At 38.3% G+C, this 26,418-nt stretch overlaps 1 protein-coding gene and 1 long non-coding RNA gene across 2 annotated transcripts in view; one reads left to right on the forward strand and one right to left on the reverse strand.

The window, feature by feature from the left end:
* Positions 1–11: 11 nt before the first annotated feature.
* The window catches only part of LOC147831466 (uncharacterized), a 28,267-nt gene continuing 1,860 nt past the window's right edge, over positions 12–26,418 (forward strand). Inside the window, exons 1-2 of the long non-coding RNA XR_015521643.1 lie at positions 12–145; positions 21,992–22,155. This is a non-coding gene — a long non-coding RNA (uncharacterized LOC147831466). The remainder of the gene's footprint in view (positions 146–21,991; positions 22,156–26,418) is intronic.
* On the reverse strand, positions 9,852–17,359 carry rx1 (retinal homeobox gene 1). The gene is given in 4 exon segments (NM_131225.2): positions 9,852–11,885; positions 12,662–12,912; positions 16,330–16,704; positions 17,162–17,359. Coding segments are annotated over 3 exon segments (993 nt in total). The 5' UTR covers positions 16,625–16,704; positions 17,162–17,359; the 3' UTR covers positions 9,852–11,438.

Raw genomic sequence — 26,418 nt, forward strand, 5'->3', positions numbered from 1 at the left:
GCTCTGGTGACCTTAAGAAGAGAGGTCTCGTCACAGCGTCAACTGCCGTCGGGAGGTCGTAAATTTGCAAAATTTTGACTATTTTCACTTCTTTTTTTGACATTTTGACGCTATATTCTATAATTGAAAGCTGATTACAGCATCAGTAAGTAATCATCACTCTATCTTCGTGCTTTAACAGACATTTTTGTAGGCAATTTAGTTTTTTGAAGATGTTTAGCCTCTAAATATGCTAATGAAAAAGTAGCGTTAGGTGGAATAAGTAGTAAGATGCTAACAAAATGATGTAGCTGCTAGTATGTTTGGTAAAATAAGCACAATTAATATTAATACATCTTGATTTTACAAACAATTGTAGATATTTTAGATATCCTGTGGTGACCATGGTTGGCTATACACATCTGGGATTGAGGTAACGTTAGGCATGGGCCGGTATAAGATTCTGACAGTATGATAACATTAGATAAAAAAATATCATGGTACAACAATTTGGTGTGAGTAAAGATGTTCTGGAGATGGTATACAAGAACTTGGTTGAAAGTGTTGTGAGTTTTAACATGATTGCATGGTATGGACTGTTGCCAATTAAGGACAAGCAACAACTGTAGAGTAGTAAAAAATTACCAGTGCAACTGTAGGTAAAGCACAAAGACAACCAAATAAAATGTATTCAATAACAATTAAACAGAAAGCGCACACCCTTATTGAGGATTGTTCCCATCCCTTAAATAGAAAAATTCAGTTCTTGTCATCAAAAAGACTTAAAAGAGTTTGCATGTTCTCCTCGTGTTTGTGTGGGTTTTCACCGGGCTCTCCGGTTTCCTCCCACCGACCAAAAACATGGAACATAAGTAAACTGACAAATCTAAATTGACAGCAGACACTTCAATGCATTAATCTACTTTCAACATTATCAAGCTGGGGAGTTCTCGAGACCTACCTGAACTCAGACTCCCCTCTCGCCCTGCAACGGGGGGAGCCCCAGGCTCGAGGATCTCACAAATTCAGGGCTCTATCCTGGGATAGCATGCCAAATATGCTCTATAATCAATCATCAGCTAAGGGCGAACTCTTGAAATACTGGGTTCTAAGTATGTAAAGGGTTTTAAATAGAGTTTTTAATGTGATATATGTGATGACTTTGTATGTATTTGTGTTGCCTGTTTTTTTGTGATGTGTGTCGTGTGAATGCTGATGTGGTTGTGTGGTGAAGCCAACGATAAATTTCCACTTGTGTACAATAAGTAAAGTAAAGTTTCACGGTATTATGATTACTGCTCTAAAATATATTCGCTTTAAATGTCTGGGTAACAAACTAATTTCCCCCCTTTTGAACACAATATGTTTTATTTTGAGAAACATATAAAATATTTTGGAGCAGTAAACATGTCAGGTGGCGAGGCAGTGGCGCAGTGGGTAGCACGTTTGCCTTACAGCAAGAAGGTTGCTGGGTCACTGGTTCGAACCTCGGCTCAGTTGGCGTTTCTGTGTGGAGTTTGCATGTTCTCCCTGCCTTCGTGTGGGTTTCCTCCGCGTGCTCCGGTTTCCCCCACAGTCCAAAGACATGTGGTACAGGTAAGTTAAATTGTCCGGCTGGAAGGGCATCCGCTGCATAAAAAAAAAAACTTGCTGGATAAGTTGGCGGCTCATTCCGCTGTGGCAACCCCGGATTAATAAAGGGACTAAGCCGACAAGAAAATGAATGAATGAATGAACATGTCAGGCTAAACAATGAAAATGAATCATTGACTTCTGCTGTTTTCATTTGTTTCAAAAACACAAATTTCTTTACAATTTAAAACGGCATCTTTGGATATCTTTCCTGCTGGAGATACTGTCCTAAAAAAACCTTTTTTAAATGTACAAAAATAATCCTACACATACTTTAGGAACGGTAGCAGAAAATTTTGGTGGTTTTAAAACCTTGACTTTTCCAAACCACGGTATACCTTGAAAATAGTAATAGTCCCATGCCTAGATTGAAGTAAAGTTGGTTTCATATTCAGACATTCTTCCTAATAGGAAGACATTCTTCCTTTTTTAGACCACATTTATGTGCAATGTATATACTGTAAATTTTCTTTTTTTTTCTTAAACTCTACTATTTTTTATATATATATTTTATATTAATGTTAAGCACCTTGGGTCTGAGAGTAACGCAATTTCGATTCTCTGTATGTCTTGTACATGTGGCTGAATTGACAATAAAGCTGACTTTGACTAATAATATTGTTGTTGTTTTTTTAGGGAACTTAATAGAGAAATCATATTAGCAGCCAATGACTATTAAAGTGCAACATTGTTCACAGTCAGTTAAATAGCGCTAATGTTGTTTTATGTCATTTTTACATGATATTTCAGACCAAATATTCAAAGTAAACATTATAGGGACCATGTCACAAGTTGTAACAGAACAAATGTGCGAATATAAAACCAACTTTACCTCATTTCAACTGGGTCAGTCGGTCAACACACTGGGCAAAGTCTTCACTTTCTGGAGAACTATTTCATATGCAATCTTGTTATAAACGATGAAGATGGTGCATATTCTGTTTTTAGCAGCGGGGTTTTCCAGTATGCAGGCTTTCCCTACTGCAGATTACACCTGTAACTAGATTAAAGTCACACCACTGCTGATTGATTCACACAGATGTGTTGTGGGAATGTAAAAAAAGAGTTGAAAGGGAGACCAGTCATGCTTTTTTACATGAGTATTGTTTTTAGTTCTACAAATGAAAGGAAACATCAATGCTGGCATGTTGTCGGACATTAAGCATCTGCCATGTATCCCACAGCAAATTTAGTTAATTTTTTTGTTGAAATATGAAACATTTCAGCCTAAAGCTAAATCTTAAGCCACTGCACACACCACGTCTGTATTTAGATTTATTATTGACAGATGTTTTTATATTTTACAATGAAGTAAATAAACGTTTTTTTTTAAATTATGTTTAATGAGTACGAAACACAACATAAAAAGTTGACGATTAAAATTATTACATTTGTTTACCTAAATTCCTCAGAGATGGGTTGCGGCTGGAAGGGCATCCGCTGTGTAAAAAAAAAAAAAACGTGCTGGATCAGTTGGCGGTTCATTCCGCTGTGGTGACCCCGGATTAATAAAGGGACTAAGCCGACAAGAAAATAAATGAATGTTTACCTAAAATCAGAGCATTGTAATATCAAATATAAAACACCAGACTTTTTCTTTAAAGTCTATTTCTTTAGTGTGTAGTATATTAAATGATGAAAATGTATCTTTTTAAAATTTTTAAACGCATAAGAAAAAAGGCAGACTAGCTAAACAATAATAAAACCTTTATATTCGTTATTTTACAATTCATCTAATCTAAAATCATAGAAACATAAACACAAAAAAAAGGAGTCATGACCTAACAGAAGAATCCCCCATATAGGTCTCTAAATGATTCATTTCTAACTGTCCTACTAATCATCAGCACTCCACATGTTTACAAAGGATGACAAAAAAGCCTTTTCACGTCCACTGATGAGAAGAACACTGGCGCCAGCTCTCCGTCCAGCCCAGCGCCTCCCACCTTCCCCGCATGACCTCGAATTATGTCATGCGAAAAGAGCCGTGTCCCATTGAAAACCTCTCTTAATCAAACCCAATTAATTCCGCTCGCTTCCCGTATTATCCCCTTCGAGGAACGCGTCATACCCATCAGCCTGTTAACTTCAGCCTGGGAGCAAAATAATAGATTATGCAATTAATTTAGTCGTTAGAGACTTAATTGTTCCTAATGAATACAGTAACTCTGTGGGGGTGTCCTGCCATTATAGGAGCGTCAGGGTTTTCACTGAAGATCGCACTCGATTAATATATGAACACTCAGCAAAATATAACAACTGACAGAAATCACATTAAAACATTATGCTAATATTTGGCAGTTCTTATATTAGCATATATGCATGTATAAATAGGAATTGCATGGAAAAGAACCCCCAAAAACTAATCCAGGTCAAATTTCACACCAATATTTAATGGAAAACCAACAATTACTGGCCGCCTTAAATTTTTAAGCTGAATCACATTACCCTGATGGGTCATTTCAACTTAAATTACAGGAGACAGCTTGTAAAACTCACTAAAGTAAGTTAGAAATTTCTCAGCAACTTCCTAAGATGTTAATATTAGGTTAGATTTAAGTTACCAGCATCTAAGGACAGTTATTTTGACGTCCAATAAGACGTGACATTGATTTTTTTGTTGATTTTACGTTGTGTTGGAAAGTGACCAAAATCCAACGATGAGCTAGAATCTTAAACCAACATCATATTGACGTCAAATACTGATATTTATTCTTCAGTATGGCAACCAAAATCTGACGTCTGACAGAGGTCATAGTGAAAACGTTTACACAATGTTAAGCTGACTAGCAGACGTTAATATTTGGTTGTTTTTAGGTTGCGTTGGAAAGTAACAAACATGTAACATCTGTACGATGTTGGACACTGACGTCAGCCCGATTTACATTTCCAAACAAAATCCTTCAATCTGTTGACGTCATGTTGACGTCCTGTGCCTGCTGGGATGATTATCTTAAGTTTAATAAGTTATAATTGACATAAAAGCAATTACATGCAAATGTCAGCCTTGCCATGAAAAAAAAAATGTTTTACCAAAAATAGCTTAACCGTTTCTGCATTTTTTTGGTGTAAGGAAGTATTCTACTTTAGAAATACACAAAAATTTTTCTGTCAGTGTTTTCAAACTATTATACTTGATTTACCAAAGTGTCAATTAAACATCTGTCACATACATAACGGAAAAGTTTCGCTTCCACAACGAAGCTTTTTCCTTATAAATGCAAAAATGTCAAACAAAATAAAATCAACGATGTTTGTTCTATAGTGAGCCAACTCTTTTTCCTTTTGATTAGCTTTATTTCTTTTGGGTTGTGCTGTTTAATTTACATAATTTCCCCAAAAAATATGTTGTAGACTGTAAACTCAGACTTTTTTTGTCACATCCATAACGAATGTTTATTTTCCACATTTAAAATATAAAAAAATGTTTACAGATCGATATATTTCTGATTCTATAACTCTGTGGTTAGTTGTTTAGCAAAATATAAACAGTTGCTTCAATATCATGTTAACGTATACTTTCTATGTGAATTTATATTTTGAGTTTTTACTGCAAACGTCACGTCCATAGCGCCGGAATTGCTCATAGAAATGTTGTCATTATTTATTAATTATAAAATAAGTTCTACAGGAAACTAGGGTTGTCACGATACCATTAATTAATCTTACGATACTATACCAGCTGAAGTATCACGATACCAAGTAGTATTGTGATACTGTAATTGTAACTCAAATTATAAAGAAAACTGTCAGAAATATACTATATTTTATAATATAATAGACCTACTTTTTATGTAATTCATAATTCCCTTAAGGCCAAAAAGTTTTATTTGAACACCACTTCACCTAAAAGTTATTCATTGTTTTTGTTTATTTTATAGATAACTGACCAACAAAAACACAATAAAATAAAAACACAAAAGAGCATTTTTCGAATAAAATTAGGCTATGAAGTGGTCAAAATTGTTTTAATATTTTCTGTTGCTATTTTGCGTTTTTCATCTTTGTTTTTCAGTATTATCAGGTATTCAAAGTAATTCAAAATTTCACTTTGTGAGTCGTTCTTTTAAAGAGATTGTCATGGTTAGTTACTAAATCATATTGACAGGAACAGAAATCAACTGATTTCGATGTGCGTTCGAACTGAAGCGTTAGAAAACATGCAATAGGCTACCATGAAAAGCTATGAAGCATTCTTGAAGGGCTCTACAGACTATTAAAATAAAACAGTCTATTGTTACTAAATGTGTGAGCATTTTAGTGACTTTTCCACATGCAACATCTATTGTAGATAAACAATTAATGACGATACTACCGTTTGCAAACTTCAGTGGCACCGCCAGTATTTTGCAGCCATAATATCGCGATACTACCATAATACCGTGCAACCCTACTGGAAACATAATAACATAAAAATATATCATGTGTTTAGAAAATTAAGCCATATAGATTAGTGTAATAAAGATGTATAATTGCTATATAATTTAATGACGTAACTAGCAGACTTTTATAATGCTGGTTTAGCATTAAAATGTTATACATTAATACAAAATGCTGGAATTTCTAATCTCTTTCTGTTTGCTAGTATTTTAAATGTAGTTTTACGAAAAATAAAAATAGCTTTAAATGTAAATCATGAAATCACATCCAGATCAGATTTTACATCAGGTAGATTAAATGCAAAACAGAATACCAAGAAATATATTTTGCATTACAAAAATCAAGCTTTTATTAATAGGATTAAATTAATGTTTACAGTAATTATGCAGTTAAATAACGATAAAAATTGCTGAATAAAAAATGTCCTACATTAAAAACATTACTGATATTTTGACCACAGTATTGTCCATTTCTAATCTCAGTATATGCATGTTCATGTTTTAATATCCATATTTTTATTTATTCAACATCAGTCCGACAGTAGATTAGATGGTAAACATCATATGCAGCAGCAGCGCAGTGACTTGGAAAATGAGAAGAGCGCAAATCGTCTTAGTAACCGAGGTCACGGATTAACCTTTGGTTTATGTATCTTGCTACCAGATGTGTGACTAAATAAAATGCGTGCAATATTTTTCCAGCCAGTTCCCGATAAAAGTTATTTACAGCAGATGATCTAAAGCAAACGTTGCATTTTCTCAGTGCTACGTTTTCATGAATATATTTTTAATGCGCATTTTGGAATATTGCATGTAAAAAGGCTTAAGATGTGCATCGTTTTTAAAAATTAAAAGTTGAGTTTCTTGCTTAAATTCAACAACACTTGTAAAGCTTTTAAATCCAGATGTAAGAGATAAGACACCATCACAATTGTAACAAATCAGATTAGACAGGTTGAAAAAATGACTAGAGTCTAACTTGCCAGAATAATAGATGTCGCTAAAACACGTGAGCCGAACGTGAGATCATAAAACGGACCTTAAACACAAACAGACTGACCCACATTCAAAGCATGAGAGTGGAAAAACAGCAGATTTCCCTTAGCCTGGCGAACAAAGCTTTTCGCAGTGGATGAACTGCTGCTTTCCCATGATTCCTTTGTGGCAGTCCAGCTGAACGCATGCCTACCCTCGGCCCAGCCGCCCGTGTGCCAAGATGTGCAGCGGTCAGTGGCTGCTCGCTCTCGGCCTGGGCTCTAATCCTCACACTGAACTCATCCTGGCCTGCGGGAAAAAGCTCTAATTGGGGGATTTTCTCCATCATTAACCTTGATGAGCAGCCTTCCCACCCTCCGTTCCCATCCGCGCATTCGCTAATACTTCCTACATCCATTACCGTAAAAGTCAGCCACAATACTTACTTCTGTATTTTACTATGGATAGTTTGTTTAAGCAGCTAAAGCCACTGTTGTGCTGTTGTATTTGAGACATTTGTCAGGTTTTTATCCTCAAACTGCTCCCGTGTGTAGCACTAGTTTCTTACACATCTCATCCAAAGCCTTCTGTTGTGTTTCGATGGGATTTTTGACTGTTGTAGCTGTGAAATAACTGAAATCATTCAGCTTAGTGATATTGAACTGTAATGTGCTCAAAACCTGATGGAACTACTTTAGCTGTGCGTTTATCTGTAAATAACTACACATCTTAGAATGTTCATCAGCCAATCAGAATCAAGCATTGAACTGCTCCATAGCATATTGCTGATTTTAGCATTAGTGCTATATTAAAATAGCCAACTTGTGTGCGGAACTCTCAGGACTACATCCTAGCATTGTTGTACAAGTGTTCAGAGTGCATTGGGTTGTTAAAACACTTAAAAATAACAGCATGATGCTACAGGCTACTTTTCAAAGCTGGAGTAAAATAAAAAAAAATGTATATACATATATATATATATATATATATATATATATATATATATATATATATATATATATATATATATATACATATACATACATATACATATATATACATATATATATATATATATATATGTATATATATGTATATATATGTATATATATATATATATATATGTATATATATATATATGTATATATATATATATATATATATATATATATATATATATATATATATATATATATATATGTATATATGTATATATATATATATATATATATATATATATATGTATATATATATATATATATATATATATATATATATATATATATATATATATATATATATGTATATATATATATATATATATATATATATATATATACATATATACATATATATATATACATATATATATATATATTTATTTATTTATTTATTATTTTTTTAAAGTCATCCCAATTAACAAAGATTTACAAAAATGGCCAGAGCACTACATTATGCATGTTAGGCCAGTAGGTGGAGACATCACTTGGCAAAGAAATGCCACAATTGCCTGTTTTTGGTTGTCAATAAATTGAACACATACTCCTATAGGCTGAACATAATACACATGTGGCTAATAAGTATTAAGTAATGGTACTGCTTTCAAAAACTTGCACTTTGGTACCTGTTTTTAGCTTCCTAAAAGGGTGTCATACAAATTTACCCTTAAACATATAGCTCATTGCTATTCAGTTAGGAGGATGTTGATATGTGTTAGCAGAAATAATATGGGATATTAGGTTGTTGGTGGTTGCCAATAAGTTGATTTACATTCTTTATTGACATTGTTTCAGGAAAAACCCTTGAAAGGGATCTTTACGGTGAAAAGTGTTCGCTAGATTTATTAATACATCTTCTTCACAAAGGTCTCTTTGAGGAACTTTTCGTCAAAAGATTCTTTGGGGAACCAAACCAGTTCCTTCAGCGCAAGAACCCCATTTTTGGAACCTCTTTTTAAAGAGTGTATCCTTGGGTGTTGTGGTCGACAGTTCTAGGTTATTTGTTTTTGCCAAGTTGTTGCTATCCAGGCGACGCAGGCAAGAAGGTTTGCTGGGTCACTGGTTCGAACCTCGGCTCAGTTGGCATTTCTGTGCAGAGTTTGCATGTTCTCCCTGTGTTTGCGTGGGTTTCCTCCAGGTGCTCCGGTTTCCCCCACAGTCCAAAGGCCAAATTGTCCGTAGTGTATGTGTGTGTGTGTGTATGTGTGTGGATGTTTCACAGGGATGGGTTGCGGCTGGAAGGGCATCCGCTGAGTAAAAATGTGCTGGATAAGTTGGTGGTTCATTCCGCTGTGGCAATCCTGGATTAATAAAGGGATTAAGCCAAAAAGAAAATGAATAAATGTTGCTATCCATTAGCAAAAGCGTTTGGAATGTTTTAGCACTTCCTTGTGCAGTTGGTCAGAGTGCTTTTGACTGCACTTCTCTCCTGAATTGACATGAAATATGAATGTAAAAATCAGGACCAACATAAGAATGTTGTGAAGATCATGTTAAACTGTGCAACAGGAAAGAACCATGTTCACACCCTTTGCTCTTTTCCCAGCACATGTTTTTATGGGGGCCCCAGATGGCCCCTGCAGTGTCCCATCTGTCCGAGAGCATTGCTCACACATCATGAATACAACAGAGCACCAGGCCCTCTGAACATGTGCCTGAACAGCAGCGTCAGGAGGCAATTAGGGAACAGCGGCCCCCAGGGCCAGAACCCCCTCCTGGGCCGGTCTGATTGACTGGAACCTCATCTTCCTAACGGGCTGGCTCCGCGCCACCAGTCAGAGAAACAGAGACAGAAGGGCCGATCAAATAGACAATCTCTGCTATAGTTCAGCCGCACATACAGACCTCCGAACAGCATTTTCAGGAATGGAGGAGTCCACAGCCAAGCTCTGAGAAACTAGATTTGTTTATTTTTAAGAACATTTTGTTTTAAAGTCAACTGTGAAAACGTCTAGGACACATTACAAACATAAAAACCACATTCTTTTTTTTTTTTTCGACAAAAATAAGATCATATACGCATATTTTTTGCCCGTGATTGTCATATTGCTGTCTTACTTTGGCTTTTCAGTTGTTCAAACTGTGCAAATTACCTAAACATCGTAGATGCAGTTTGTAAATTAATGTATGGCCCAAAGGTCTCAATATCAGAACTTTGTAGAACGACATTAAATGAAAAATAACTGAAATGTACAGTTTGATCAACTGTATAAAATCATAACATCTATAAACTCTCGTTCTCAACATCCGTACAAAACTAAGACAATCATTAGTAAGCATAGTTTGTTCAACAATTCAACCATCTCAAAAGTTTAATACACCCTCAAATCGTATCTAAAGGTCCGAACCATTATTAGTCAAACACAGCTATATGTATTTTATTTTGCTACAGAACTCTGGCAACATGAACTGAGTGAGTTTCCTTTCAAAAAATAAGCAGCAAATCCCACTTGCGTGTTTGTGGACAATGAAACGGTCTGTTTTGATTGCAAAATATTCTCTTAGTGATCACAAAAGGCCACTAAAGCACGCCGCCGATGTTTGATATAATCTATCATCCATTTTGATTGGTGTCTTAGAGTGACAGTCTCTGACCATCAATCCCTATAAGAAGTTGAAACAAAAAGTTCCGATTTGGATCAACTGGTCTAAACAAAGGGAAAGTCATTGTGGGGTGGGGGCTGATAGTTTCCCCTTCTGCTCCTTCGCACGTACAGAAGATGGATCTGCCAAAAAATATTCGCCTCTAATGCACACTGAGGCGTACAAACTTCTCCACCAGACTAATCGTTTCTGTCCCATGTCCATGCCGAGGGATTGCTCATGAAATCTGCTGCCTAGAGGTCCTTTTTTTTCAACCAATGACCATATTTATATTGTATGTCAACCCAAAACATCAGGAGCAGGCTTTCGGGAAGAAGTGTGAATTTGTAGACAGAGGTCGTGTGATGCCATACACACCCTCATATTCACATTTCAGTCACTCTGGTACCACTCGGAAATTGTTTAACCCTTTGAGTAGTATGGTCCTACATGTGGGATTGCAATTGTTGTGCTCCTGGGAGTAAAGTCCTATCTATGGGATTTGAAATACAGAGTTTAATATGTAAAATTTTAAACCGGCAACTCTTGAAGCTTGAAGGGTCGCCGTGTTAACTAAAATGAAACACAGTGTAAAGTTCTAAAGTTGTTTTGAAAATTCTCTCCAGGGACACGCTTGAGATATTCCAAACTCACCACTGAAAATGATAACGCAGTAAAAGACATATGAAGAATTGCTTGTAAATGTTTCATCCTCAAGACTCAACAGTTTTCATCGGAAGCTTGCATCCAGTTGCAGAAAGAATAAATATAATGGCACAACTTGTTTTTGCTGCCCCAAAATATTCTGACCCAGAGAACAAGTGAACCGTCCGATGCAAGTTCTTGATTTGACAACAGAAACACAAAGGCTTACAGTCAAAAGAGAGACGTCTTAGCACATGGGTTGCCAGGTTTTGTCCATAGACTGGATATGCTCCTTGGCTTTCATCCTCAGTGCGGCAATGCTTGAACTACGTTGATCTACATCCTCCAGAGGGTATTTGTCGGTGAAGGGAGGAGGGCATTGGTATGGAGGTGGCGCCATGGGCTGCATGCTTTGTGCCATGGGTTGGGGTGGGCTGAGGAAACTGTGACCGGGATAGCCCGTTTGCAGTCCTTGTGTAGGACCCATGAACCCTGGGATGCTGTGCACTGGAGTGGCACTGGATAGAGGCGAGGGCAGCCAAGGGTCGAGGGGTAGCGAGTTGTTCATGGGCCCCACGGTGGGGTGCATGGACGGGCGGTTGAAGGAGAGCATGGGGGAGTCATGGAGCTTCATGGTGCTCGCGTCTATTTTTTCCTGACGCCTCCATTTGGCTCTGCGATTCTGGAACCAAACCTGGATAAACACATACACTTGTAGATCATCAATTTTGTTATGGCAGCACAACTCAACACACTTACATCTAGGTTTCAAATAAGCTTGAAGGACTCAATTAGTTTGATCAGGTGTGTTTAAGTAAGGTTAAAGATAGGGCCTTCAAGGAACTGGGTTTTACAACTGTGCGTCTTGGCAATCTTGTGCCAATAAGATGGTGCTCCATGCTAAGATCAGCATGAATGCAGGTTAATGTTCCTTTAAATTCTTGTTCTTCCCAAAGAAGATACTTGACCTAACTCTGGCACGAAGTTTTCTGTGGTCAAAGAGTATAATCATTAGAATGTGGTTCAAAAACTTAGATGAGACATTCATTCTTTGATTGGAATCTTGTATCTTATTGACCTTATTCTAAAATGCGGAAGTGCGCCTGTTTTCACGATTGTCTTAGAACTTCCGATTCAGTCGCCTATGGGAGAAATGACTAGGAATAATAAACGGCAGAAAAAGGTCAAACTACTTGCTCTACAAACAAATGTTTGCATGACTATACAGACTAAGTAGAATAATATAAGAAGAAAATATCAAATTGCAACATCAAGCAGCGTAATGAGAAGTTTTTAATGTCTAAAAATGAATGAAAGTGAATGAGACCGGAAGTCTCCAGCCAAAAAGATTCAAATGGCAGCGCCCACTCGTCGGCGGAGAATAAGGTTGTCATCTAACGGGGTCTTGAACGTGGGCTAATCGCAGCAACACACCAGAACATGTGGCCTTATCAATGAGTTAATACACACCTGCACTCGAACTTCAGGGAGATTGACTTTCATGGCTAGCTCTTCACGACTGTAAACGTCAGGGTAGTGTGACTTCTCGAAGGCTCGCTCAAGCTCATGGAGCTGGTATGTGGTGAAGGTGGTGCGGTTGCGGCGGTGCTTTTTTTTGGGCTGCTCCCCATCGGCTGAATCCGGAGACTTGCTGTCACTCTCGATGGCTTTCCGCAGGTCCCCCAGGTCCCCATCACATTTGTTGGAGAACATGTCGGCATCTAAAACCACAAGGGATACAAATCATGACTTTTCACTTGATGTTCAGAGCATATTGCAAGACTTTGATTTCACTAGAACAACCTGGGTTAAAGGGATAGTCTCTTTTGGAGTTTAAAGGCAGTTTCTATTTTGTGTCGGAAACAAAATAAGATATTGTGAATGATGCTGGAGACAGGTAGCATTTGACATCCAAAGTAGTAATAAAATTATGGAAGTCAATGGCTTCCAGTTTCTTCAATTCTTCAAAACATTTTTTTTGTTCAACAGAAGAAACTAAAATTGATCAAGTGAAACAAGAGTGAGACGGTGTCAAAAGATAACAGACTTTTCTATCCCTTTAAGAGCCTGAATCGGGGGAACAAAGTTATTTTGAGGTTAAACAAGCAACCCTTTAATAACCAGGATTGATCCCTGTTCACCAACAGGCAACCAATTACTTCATATTGCAATAAAACTAAGTATAAACAAGATGACTGATGTGATCTTGGTTATTTACAGATGGCGACTGCATGTAAACTCATTACTGATATGGTATTTCCAAAACTGAGATTCTAATCCCGTAATACTCCAGGCCAAAATCTCTTGTATTACACAGGCTTGGACTAGAGCAGTTTTATTGTCAGCAACGTTTGCCCAGGCTTTCACTGAGGGTTTCCCATCCCATAATCCAAGCAGAAACAGATGTAGTCTGTTAATTCCCCTGATGGTTTCCCCGTAGACCAGGCCCTAATCTACCTAAGGGCTTCATTTGATTCTACCCCCATGTCCTCAACATAAGGTCGGTATTTCTAGGAAAGCTTTACCTTGGTGAACAGCAGAGCCACACTGGCAGTTGCAAAGCTAATTCAATTAATTCCAGCAAAAAGCTGCTCACGAGAGTTGGATTTGTTTACTGAACCTTCTGACACACAAGATGTAGTTGACAAGTTGATGCTGTCCAGCTCTAATCGAGCTCAGTACATGTGCCGACTAAACTTAACCATTGCTGCGGTGTTGTTGCCTACATGCAAATCAAATCGTGGAAGCTGTTAGCATTAGTGTTGCATAGCATTAGCTTCCTTATTCTACCTGTATAATGTTATATTGGTGAAATATGCCACTAGACTGACTCGGTTTGGTCTGCAAATTGGTGGAAATTTTGTAAATTGATTCAAAAGTGTCAAATGTGTTAGACTGTTCTCCAGATTACCAGTTTAAAGTCACGAATACACCCCAAGATTGACATTTTGTTAGGTCTGAAAATTGGTGGAAAGATGGAAAATGAATTCTAAATGGTAAAATGTGTTACACAGCCACAGGAAGAAACTAATTTGCCAAAATCAACAATCAAGCTTAGGGTGGGGAATTTTGATACATGAATGACTAAAGATGTTTCAGTTGATCTTTGCAAACTTCTGTCTAAATTTTGTCATCGTTTTCAAGGGTTTGTTTAAAACCAACATAACATGTAAATAGTCTTGCAAATGCTGCAAGTTCTGTAGCAGGTAAGATAAACCAATGAAAAGGACAGAGAAGAGACCATTTATCATTATTGTGTCCTTGAGCAGGACACTTGACCACAGGGTTAAGCTTCCCAGGGTGACTGTCCTTGCAATCAGCACATGGTGAGTTCACTTTGGAAAACATATGGACTTAGCCTTTCTGGCTGCCTGAATAATGTGTAAATAACACAGGTAATAATACAATTTTGGTTAGCTAAACTACCCTACAAAGCCATCAAAGTGAGCTATAAATCTGGCATAAAATTGGCTTTGCAACAAAGTCTCCTAGTTCAATTTTGTCCCATAACATAGAACCGAGTCTTAAATTTGCTGTAACACACAATATAAGCACATGTACAAAGTTTTAATGGATTTTTTTTGTCATAGACACTGCACTTTGCCTTTGTAGGGCAGTATAGTGATTACAAGAAACAAGGCATGAAAACACCACTAACTTTGGTGACATTAAAAGGACTTAATTACCAAGCAGGAACAAGCGTTCTGGGTTAACAGAGCAAGCATCATTAACAGGCAATAGGCTGAACTCAGACAATGGTTGAGGGTCAATACTGGTTCAAGGATCAGCACACCGCCTGTCAGATTCAAGACAGCCCAACAAAAATGCTCAGACGTGCTGGCAACTCATGTCAAATGAGGACAATCGATCTCTAAGGCTCACGCCATTCAGAAAGATCTTGACCCTTCATGATAACAGACAAGTCAACTCTGGGTCATGCAAGAGATTCTCTCATCTCAGGACTGAGAAGCATGTTGGATTATGAGCACAAATGGAAAAAATGGCGTAGAATGGAAAAGTGATTAAGTTGGCATGCACATTGGTGCAATCTTGTTTAAAAGTAGATTATGGAAATTCCACAAGGGGATGAGAACCAGGGATGAGCCCCCTTACCATATGATGTTCAGGTTTGAAGGGTCTTGTGAAGAAATGAAAATATGATTGCTCTATTTAAACTACCCTCAGAATATTATTACTGCCAAATAGTACATCCAAAATTGACAATGTCATTACATCCATAACAACTGGACATCCCATGCTGTCATCTGAGATACCTTACCCCTTCCTAAAAGACCAAATGATCAGAACATAATGGGTGTCTTCTTCTACCTTGGTTCCTCCGACAAGTGTTGGTGACGCATTGACTTCTCCAGCATGAAAGCGCAGCGGCCAAGCTAAATGATTGTCCTCTAGGGTGTACCCAAATTGTTCATTTTTTCCATTGCGTTAATGGAAACTACGAATGACGTGGTGGCAGAATTCATCTAGGTAACTGTGCCATTGGTTTTGTGAGTTACGTAAAGATGCGTCAGACTTTAGGTTTAGGTCTCTTAAGTTGACGCTTGATGCTAATTCCCTGGCAAGATGCCGATATTACCTCAAAATACAAGGTGACAAAATTTCTGAGATGCTATCCCGGGACATGTTTTTGTTCAATCGTCAAGATACTATTGAAATCTCAATTGTGATTATCAATATAGTTACATACCCCTTGTACACATGCAGAGTTTTTTAGAAAAATACTAGTACATTGCTGTGAAGAGATCACATGTGAACAGGCCCTTTTTAAATATTCTGTAAAACTTGGTAATTTTTTGTAACATTACCAATAACTTCACATTTTAACTTTCCAGGTGAAGTAATTCCTGTGTTTTTGCTGTTATTACTGTATAATAGTTTCAAAAATGGGGACAATACACATTTTTAGATTAACATTTTTCTTATCAAAATGGCTCTAATTGGAGACAAGATTACCATGACCCATGGAAAACAGGGACATCTTGGCAACCTACCTTAAATGTTTGTGCAGTCCCTGGATTTTAGCAACTGTGTGTTTCCATCCCAAAACGTTAGCTAAGCAATAACTTTATGCAGTGAACACAACTTACATCTCAACAAGACTTCCATGAAGGACTTACCGTGAAATGTAGGTTGCTCCGATCCATCCCTAAGGGGTGGCAGATGTCCGTAGGGTTGAACCCGTTGGTCCAGCTTTCCTGGTTCTCCAAGACTCTCCCCTCCAACTTTGTGTGCTACAGCATTGGCTCCAGGGTTGAGCAACGAATCCTGGTCCTTGTTGAAGCCCAGGATCACATCTATGCTGTGGACGCGAGTGCCCACCACTGCGCCCCCAGCTTTGACCATATCATGGAAATTACTGGGCGAAAGACAGCTGTCATCCACCATGTTCATGGTGTCCAGTGACAAATGCATTCGATTGCTGGGATAAGGCCTTCCGATTGATAAAACCAACTTGATGTCTGTTGGAGGAATCCAAAACGGGCCTGTTTTACCTTGTTGGACACATCGAAAAGAGAGACTAATATCAACATGTGCGCTGGTTTATTTAATACAAGTTCTAGCTAGTAATGTTTTGGTTAAGCAAGTTCAAATGACGTTATTTCTACAGAGAAGATTTCCCGCAAATCTAAAAATCGATTTGACTGCCCATAATAGCGATATAAAGATATAAAGAATTAAATATAGAAAATGTCATTAGTAAATATCACAACCTATAAAAATGCACTATACAACATCGCCATTCACCAAAAACTAGTTATCTAGGAATATAACCAATACATTTATTATTAACATATAATGTATGTTTGTTTATTATTGAACAATTTAGTCTCGAATTAAACAAAATCCATGATTTAGATTCAAATAAGAATGATGCCAAAAAAGTAGCACAGAATGTAACAGAAAGAGGAAACTTTCCCCAGGACAGAGCGAGCGTAGTATGGCACGTACCTCTGGCAGGAGATGCTCCGTTTGCTCTCCGTCTCCAATCTGACCTGCATCCACCTGTTTCTCCCTAAGCAATGGGTCACATGCGGGTGTTGAGCACGCCTCCGTCTGCTACTGTACGCTCCCGACTGACCTCCACCGCTCTCACTTTAAACATGAAAACATATACAGTCGCGCAGAAGAAGTTCTCCAGTGGATTCCGCTGGACAGACTGCTGGTGTGTGTGTATGTGTGTCTCTTCGGAAGGGAAATAATAGCTAGGGATTACAGGAGCTCATTAATTGGGACTCTTCCCCCTTAAGAATGATTGACAGACGGTTTCTGCTCAAGTAATTGCTCTAAATGGAGCTTGAATTCACCCCACAGGAGGAGGGCGACACTAATGAAGCCGTTTCTCCTTGCTCTTACAGAATTTAATTGTTTTAGAGACAAAAGGACGAACTAAAAGTTTTCACTGATGCCTGTACTGTTGAAGGAAAAGACCTTTCATTGGGAAGCTGTTGTTGGCTAATACGCGGAAATATAAAAGTTCCGATAACATTTTTTTTTAGAAGCATGAACAAACTACATAACAATAGTATTGAAAGAATATTGACCGTTTTAATTTCTATGCTGATTCACCTAATTCCTCCATTTTTAGATTCGTTTCTTGGTGTGTTTTGTGATAAAACGAAAAACAACATTGAAAAAGGCATGATCAAATATTACGATACACGAAACATGCGTAAATTGTGCATTGGATTAATGTGCGCATTGCTTGCCTCTCAGCTGGTCCGACAGTAAATACCCAATACTATTATGTGAGGAATAATTAGCCAAGTAATTAAAGTAAACAACATGAGCGCAGACTCATTTAACAACTCATTAAAGAGTTAACCCAGGCAAACTCACGAGTGATCGGTGCTTATTAAGAGATACAGTATGACCTCAAAACAAGATTAACTGGCTCCCGTTCACATGAACCCACGTAAATAATCGCACTGCTTCCAGAAATGTGACTGTTGTAAACTGCAGTCCATTGCTAATATCTATACAATACAGTAAACAATATAGATTTTTATACTATATATTTTTATGTCTAATATAGTTGAGTATTTTGTTAAAGAATTGATTGATAAAACATTGATCTGAGGTTATGAAATCTAACAAAGTGTTTTAGCATTTGGCGTTGTATTTGGTGCTTTTGGACTCAATCATTGGGAGAAGTCTAAATCCTTTATAGGCTAATAGAAGTTGATCACCAACACCTCAAATGAGGCTAAAGGCTCTGAAGATTTCCTCTGACCTCAATGAGGTCTTAAGATACTTTAAAGCAGCTCACTTAATGTATTTGTTTTGGGTCAGTGTTAGTAAAGCTAATGCTGCAAGGGTAAAATAATGGTCTAAAAGTTTGGTAATTATAAACCTGGTATAATGTGGTTAAATGCATCTTGTGACTTCTTGTCTTCAGAATTGGTTGGGAGACTTTGCTTTGACTTCATTCTAAACGAAAGGGGCTAAAGGCCCTAATATTCTTCAGTTGGAATTGAAGAACAAACTAAAATGATGACATTTCGAACAAAACCTGGCCAAAACAAAGTTTATTTTGAGTTTGTTTTGGCAGTTCTCTCACCAGATCAAACTTATTGGTGGAGGTGTTTTAGCGCTTTTACAATGTAGATTGTGTCAAAGCAGCTTAATGTAGAAGTTTTTGTATATTGAAACTGTTTTAGTCCAGTTTTCAGAGTTGATGTTCAGTTTAGTGTAGTTTCATTTTCACTCATGAAAGTCCAAAAATAAACCAACGGTCCTACTGCACCCAAGCCAGTCTTAGCTGGGTTCAAACCAGCAATTCTTTGTATGGGAATCGGTCGCTGGAACCTAAGCCTAAGGAGGCTAAAGACCATGGCTTCTAGCGTCTGTTGCTAGAACACCTTTGAGGTCAGAGGAGTGAGTTATACCTGCATAGCCCTTTGCTAGCTGGCCCCTGTTACACTCACCCCCCCTAAACCTCACTCCCATCCCGGACGAGCCCCCACATATAACCCACCGGCCCTACTGCACTCAAGCCCGTCTGAGCTGGGATCGAACCAGCGATTCTTTGTATGGTAGTCGGTTGCTTTAAGAAGGAGGCTAGACCATAGCCTCTAGCATCTCTCGCAAGAGCACCTTCAGAGGAGAGAGGTATACCTGCATAGCACTTCGCTATGTGGCCTTCATTACACAAACACTAAAGAGCAAATCCAACAGTGTGTAACTTCACAAGTCCCAAACCAAGCAAGCCAGTGACGACAGTGTTGAGTAACAAACTTCACCAATTGACAAAAGTGAAGGAAAAAAAGTAACCTTGAGAGAAACCAAGTTCAGATGGGCTGACCATTTCTTCTCGAGGCTGGAGAATGCTGGACGTCCATCGTAAAGAAGCTGCAGGTCTAGTTTAAACCTAAACACGCACCCAAACCCCAGAGTGTCCACTTTTGCTGATCTTCAAATCCCGTGTACAGAATCCTTACAGAAACAGCATCTATTTATCAACATGGAGCGCGTCTGACAGTCACGCACCGCTACATGATCTGACTGATTTGAGGATTGTAACGTGCCTGTAATGAAAAGGACGGTAATCCCAACGTTTTTAGATTTATTTCAAACTGTTTTAAAGCCTAAATAAAATTCAGATTTAACAGCAAGTGGCGCCCCCTGGTGGTTTGGCAATACTGTACATATAGGGAGTATTGGCTCTTTCATGATGTTTATTGCCACCTTTCATCGAAAGATTAAAAATACGGGAGAAATATGGAAAAACACCTTAACAGAATGATAGCAGGATAGAATGGGAAAATATGGGAAAATCCCAGGAGAAAAAAACGGGAGGGTGGACAGGTATGTCCTAAATACATCTGAGCAACCTATGGTCCATGGTGATTATTAATTTAGTTGGTGTGTTCTGGCACTCTGTCATGTGTTATCAAATCATATCTCATATCCATGGAGGTCGTACAGGAGAACAACATCTAAAACAACATCAAGTTAGCAACATGATAAACTGGAGAGTCGAGAAGCAGAGCTGGTACGGATGCATCCAAACCTGTAGGATCACTCATGGAGAGATTTTAAAGACTCGGACAAGAAGCATCAACACGTTATGTGAGGTCTTTTAAAATTTGAAACGTTGTGTGGCAAGGGGGCAGGACAGAAAGCCATAGGAACAAAATGAGGCCGGAGCTTGAGTGAGAGTTCTGCGGAGGAGCTCTGGATTATAAGAGGAGTGACGACAGAATCACGAGGCTGTTTAAAATTATTACATTGGTACCGAAAACTGGGAAGGAAGGAAGGAAGGAGTCACCCCGTTTACCGGAAACAAAGACCTGCTTCCGTCCACCAAGATGAGTAGGCCAGGAGACGCAGGACTTACTGTCCTAGACAGAGTCAGGGAAAGTCCCCAGATCTGCCGACTGCCAGGTAGGAGCAGAGAGTGAAAGGAACGGGGGGCTCACAGCTGGGTACCCAGATTCAAGAGGAGCCATCACCTGCCAGCCAGAGGTGGGGCAGCGGGGAAGGACATCCACCGAGGAGCTTCCAGTGCTGTGGTCGGGCCCGCGAATGAGGGTCTCTCAGCTGGTACAGGACCAAAATGCAGCATCTGTTGAGAACCGAGCCCAAAATCGACCTATTTCTTATAGGTCTGGGGGGTGCTGTAGCGCCTGTCGTAATTCGACTTCTTATCAGTAAGAAATGATCAGACCGGAGGTTTTGAATATCAGAAATTAGACTTTATTCTCCATAATAAAGCCGAGAAAGAGCAGAGCAGCCCTCATAGCATTCTCCTCCTCTTTCTCTTACTCTTTCTAAAGTCTCCCCTGCCCCTTCTAAAGTCTCTGTGTTTTCCACAATCTTTATACAGGTTATTTTCCACACCACTAGGTGTCTTGTTTTAACTCTTGACCATTTTTGAATAGGTTTCTAGTCTAAGGGGTCCTGCTATTCTTGGCTCTCAGCCCACTAGCTCATGTCAGCAGAGATGTTACAGGTCTATGTCAGCAAAGTATAGATGCAACTTATGCAAAGGAACTAAGTGTTTACATACATTGTCATGATAGGATAATAACTTGATAATATGTTACTCATTCTAACTTCTGACACATATAGCTTCATACAAGTATTTAACAAATATCATCAGTGCTTTGCATGTTCAGTTATTCTACACAATCATTCTTCAGCATAGCTTTCTCCTAGTGTTGCTCCTGTGCAGACATACGCATCTTACACAGACACATCACTGTGTTTTTAACACACGCTGGCATGTTTGCTGCAAACACTCCATACATCATAAGAGAAAATTAACTGCTTTACACTTAGAAAATACTTCACACAGAGAGAATAAAATCTTCTTCACGCCCAATTTCCGCGAGGAGCAGCCGTCTGTTTGTTTTATTTCGACGGCAGTCTCCATGAGAAGCTCCTGTCTTTCAGTTTGTTTGTTTGTTTTTTCTTTAATAAATTAGTTAAATTTCAACGGTTCTCCGTCTCGCCAGGAGGCCATTTAAAATCATTACACATTGTATTTGCACTTAGCTTAGAACACAGTTTGAAGTATATGAGGGACCCAAAGTTGTATATGGCAACTAAAAGCATGAATATATTCAAATGTGTAGCGGTATAAAATGAGCCGGCTCAAATTAGCCCAGAAAATAGCCTATTTTAAATCATAATAATTTTTAATGTAAAAAATGATAACATTTTGTGTTTGAGGAACTAGTTTAAACTCTGCAAAAATTATACAATGCTGGTGGCAAAAACAATACAATAGACGCCATATGGCTGGCTTTAACCATATGTTTGTGTACGTCCTGCCAGAAAGAGTCAACGAGCTAATGAGGAGCTGGAGATAAAAACTACCTGGAAATCTCGGAGTTTCACTGAAGAGAACAGACAGCTGCTTTTCACGTGCACGAGATCCCTGTTGGCTCACAAGGCGTGTAAGGATGATTGGGAGTTCCAAGAGAGGAGTGGGAATGAAGGTATGATCACATTAGTGTCTGGAGCAGATGGAGAAGGTCGGAGATAGAAAATACATGGAAATCTTGCAGTTACACAGAAGAGACTAGACTGCTGCTCGCATGCATGAGACAGGGCTCGAAATTAACCTTTTTGCTTGGTAGCACCAGTGCTCCTAACTTTAAAAATTTAGGCGCATCAGCCAAAATTTAGTCGCACCCACCAATTATGAGCACCGTTACTACAGGTTTTATACAAACATATTGGTTGTATTTGAAATCAACACTAATCAAACTAACAAGCAAAAAAATATATATAACGTTATATGCAAGCGTGAGGAAAATATGTCTCAACAAAATCCCGTCATCACAAGAAAATAGATTTTTATAACATAACTGAGTGACCAAAGCATACACGGAGCACTCACCGGCCCTGCACGCACTGCTTGAATTAACGTGTTAACGGTATAACTAGTAAGATGTGTCATTATTTGTAACTGTAGATGCCATGGTTTCTAAAACAAAATCTGTCAAGTGTTATGTTATCTTCATTCTCATCTTCAGCGCTTTACAGTTTTTCGCGGTAGTAGCTCTCTCTGTCATCCCAAGCCAGAAGGCGCTGAGTGATTGACAGCTGATATTAACCAATCATTCGCGTTCAGTGCTAGAACAGTGGTGGGCCAATAAGAAGAGTGCGAAGGCGGGGCAAGCATTACGGACTTGGATTTGTTTACTGCAGCAAGTTGACATGACAACTGTTTTAAACCATTCCCGAGCGCTGCGTTTCATGTTCCAAGTGCAGACAAAGAGCTTAGAGATGCATTCTGCGTAAATGTCTCCCGAATCCTGAATGTGCTGAACATTTTGCAGTAAAAATTGGTCGCACACTACAATTTTAAACACTCGCAGAAATGCTCCCAAATATATTTCAAGGTCGCACAGATAAAATTTCGGGCGCATATGCGACCAAAATGGTCGCAATTTCAAGCCCTGATGAGATCTCCGTTGGCTCAGAGGAATGGAAATGCCAACACAATCTCACGGCAATTCGTAACTTTTTCATTCAGTGGCTAATTCGTACGATCTAATTCGTACATTTTAGTACAATTTGCATATCCCCCAATGACGGTTGGGTTTAGGGGTGGGGTTAAGTGCCACGCCTCCTTTTTAAAATCGTACATTTTCTTACGACTGAACTTATACCAATTCGTACGAATTAGCCACTAAACTGCCAAAGCGTAAAATACTTAAGTTTTCTCGTGAGATCAGGCTGGAAATGCTGGAATTTAAATGTATGCAATAATCACTTGGGAAGTCTTGAAGCAAAACCAGTAGAAAGCAATTGATCCAGAACTAAGAGAGAGGCGTCTCCTTGTCAAGAAACCTCTTGTTTTGATGTCAGATGGCACTGGCTAAAAGACACACTGACAAAATTAGCGATTGGAGCACATGGAGAAGGTCGGAGATAGAAAATACCTGGAAATCTTTGAGTTTCACAGTAGAGACTGCTACTGACATATATTAGACTTCTGTTGGCTCATGAGACCCTGAAGTGGAATGGGAATGTGTGTCAAATTCAAATGTGTATATTAGATAACCTTTGTGGATTGTTAGTTTCAGTTGATCAAGAAAAATGGTTTGTTCATCCAATGGAAAATGTGTCTCCTTGTCAACAAATTTGGTTTGGTTTTTTTAAGGTTTGTTGTCACGACACTGCATTTAAGACAATTAGGGAAGGAGGCTTTCTTGGTTTGATGTTAGATGGGATTGGCCAAAAGACACTGATCAAATTAGTGAGCTGAGTTAATGGAGAAGTTTGAAGATAGAACACAGTTAATAAAAAAAAGTTTTCTGAGAAACCCAAATAATGAAAATTAAATATTTGAATGTCTTAAAAAAAAAAAGCAAGACGAACAAAAAGATTTCATTTGAGGCAAGTGTGTGTCTGTGTGTGGTTTCATTATAATAACAGAAGCAGCACAAAGAAAACTTTCACTGGCACAAACAAGACTATCTGAGGTCAATTTGGAGGAGTTGAAGGGACTGAGAGTCCTTGAATGACCTCTAAATATAATTTTTTTTAATATCTGAAAAACAAAGGCAGCGCAAACTTTGTTCATGACACAAATATTTAAGACTATTTCACCAATGTTTGGAGTTGGGTGGGGGCCAACTTCATGCTGCTTCCTCGCCAACAAATTAAGTTCTCGGTTTGATGTTAGATGAGATTGGCCGATAGACGGTGATCAATTCAGCTATCAGAGCTAATGGAGACGGTCTAAGAGAACAAAAAAATACCTGGAAAGCTTGGCGTTTCATTGTAGAGACGAGACAGCTGCTTCTCACGTGCTTAAGATCCCCAATGGCTCACGAGGCATTTAAAGACGACTGGATTTCCTAGAAAAGAATGAGAGTCTATGCTCTCCTCAATCCTCCTACTTATTGTCACCTAGCTTCCCGTACAGTTTCTGACATCAGAGGCAATGCAGAAGCTAACCAAACATGAACAGGATAAGGACACGACACTCGACTAAGTTCTCCAAAGTAAAACAAAACTGGGTTGCACTTTATATTCATATATTCATTTTCTTTTGGCTCAGTCCCTTTATTAATCTGGGGTAGCCACAGCAGAATGAACTGTCAATTATCCAGCATATTTTTTATGCAGCCTTCCAGCTGCAACCCATCACTGGGAAACACCCATACACTTCCATTCACACTAGGGCTGTGCAATTAATCGCTAAATAAAAAAATAATAATAAAATAATATAAAAAATAAAAAAATAAAAAAAATCGCAACTTCAGCACACACACACTTTCTAAATCGCAAAAGGCGGCAATTTTTAACTATTAATTTATTTTGAATTTTTTTCAGAATATTTTCTTGTGCGCATGATTTTAATATGTTAACCAATCAGAGCTGACGCAGCTCACCAGGCAATTACAGCCGAGTAGGAGAAAGATGTTACCCAGCTCACTCTGCGCATGACGAAGTTGAGTGGGAGAACCGAATAGGCGAGCAGGAGGAAAGAACATAAAATATGGAGGCAGGTCAAAATAAAAATGATTTAGTGCCAAAGAGAAATTCGACAGCAGTCATTTAGGAGTATTTTGGATTCAGGAGAGACTCGAGAGAGGATTTGTCACAGAGCAATTTGCAAGACTTGTGAAATGATTATTCCAACAAAACGGAGCAATACTTCAAATCTAACACTTTAAACAGCGTTATAAAAAAACTGCATGATCAATTTATGTCGACATAGTCCATCGAAACAAAACAAAAGCACACATTAAAGCCAGCCCGAACAGACTACACTAGTATTCATCGTTCAAGCATTTGCAAGCCCCGTGCCTTATAGGAAAGGGTCAAAACGACACAAAGAATAGTTTTACGCAATAGTTTTTTTATGCACTTCTTGTGCACTGAATGCATTTAGAATTTATGTAGTTTGTTTGAAAATGCAAAAACAGTTGCCCAAATCTAAGTGTAAGTACATAGCAGTTAATTACAGGAATTACAGGACTTTTCTGGGAGAAATAACAAAATGGGAGGGTGGTGGGAGATGGGTCTGAAATACAGGAGACTACTAGGAAAAATGGGAGTGTTGGCAGGTATGAGTTAAGGCCACTTAAATGTGTAGTTCATCCCAAAATTTCAATTTACTTCCCATTTACTCATCATCAAGTGGTTCCAAACTTCTATCCGTTTCTTTAATCTGTTAAACACCAAAGTAGATGTTTTAAAGAAAGTTAAAAATCTGAAACCACTGACTTTCATAGACGGAAAAACAAACATTATAGTAGTCAATAAAAACAAGTTTCCAACATTTTTTAAAAATACTTTTTAAACAAGTCTCCTCAAGGATGAGTAAATGTTGACAGAAATGTAAATTCTGGGTGAACTATGCCTTTAATATAAAATGCGACCCAAAACTGCACAGAAATTAGAGGTTAGCAAGACGCAAAACACCTCAAAGAGTCAGCGCCAATGGTGTAGGGGTTAGTGCTTTGACACATGAACTTCGGTGCTCACAGCAACCCAAGTTTGATTCCTTCCCCCTCTCTGCTCCTCATGCTGTCCTGTCAATACTCTCTATGGTCTTATCCCATCCATTAAAAATGAAAAAACTCCAAAAATAAAAATAAAAAACAGCCTAAAGAGAAATAATATGTTAGACATTCTTACTCTTGTTGGCATTAATTACTTATTGCGCTTCAGGTGTCCTAAGTTCGAGTCCGAACTTGCGTAGCTTTCCCAGTCCTGTTCCCCCAAATTCACTTCTTGTC

Source organism: Danio rerio, chromosome 22 (genome assembly GCF_052040795.2).
Source record: "Danio rerio strain M-AB ecotype USA chromosome 22, GRCz13ab, whole genome shotgun sequence".
Lineage (NCBI taxonomy): Eukaryota > Metazoa > Chordata > Actinopteri > Cypriniformes > Danionidae > Danio > Danio rerio.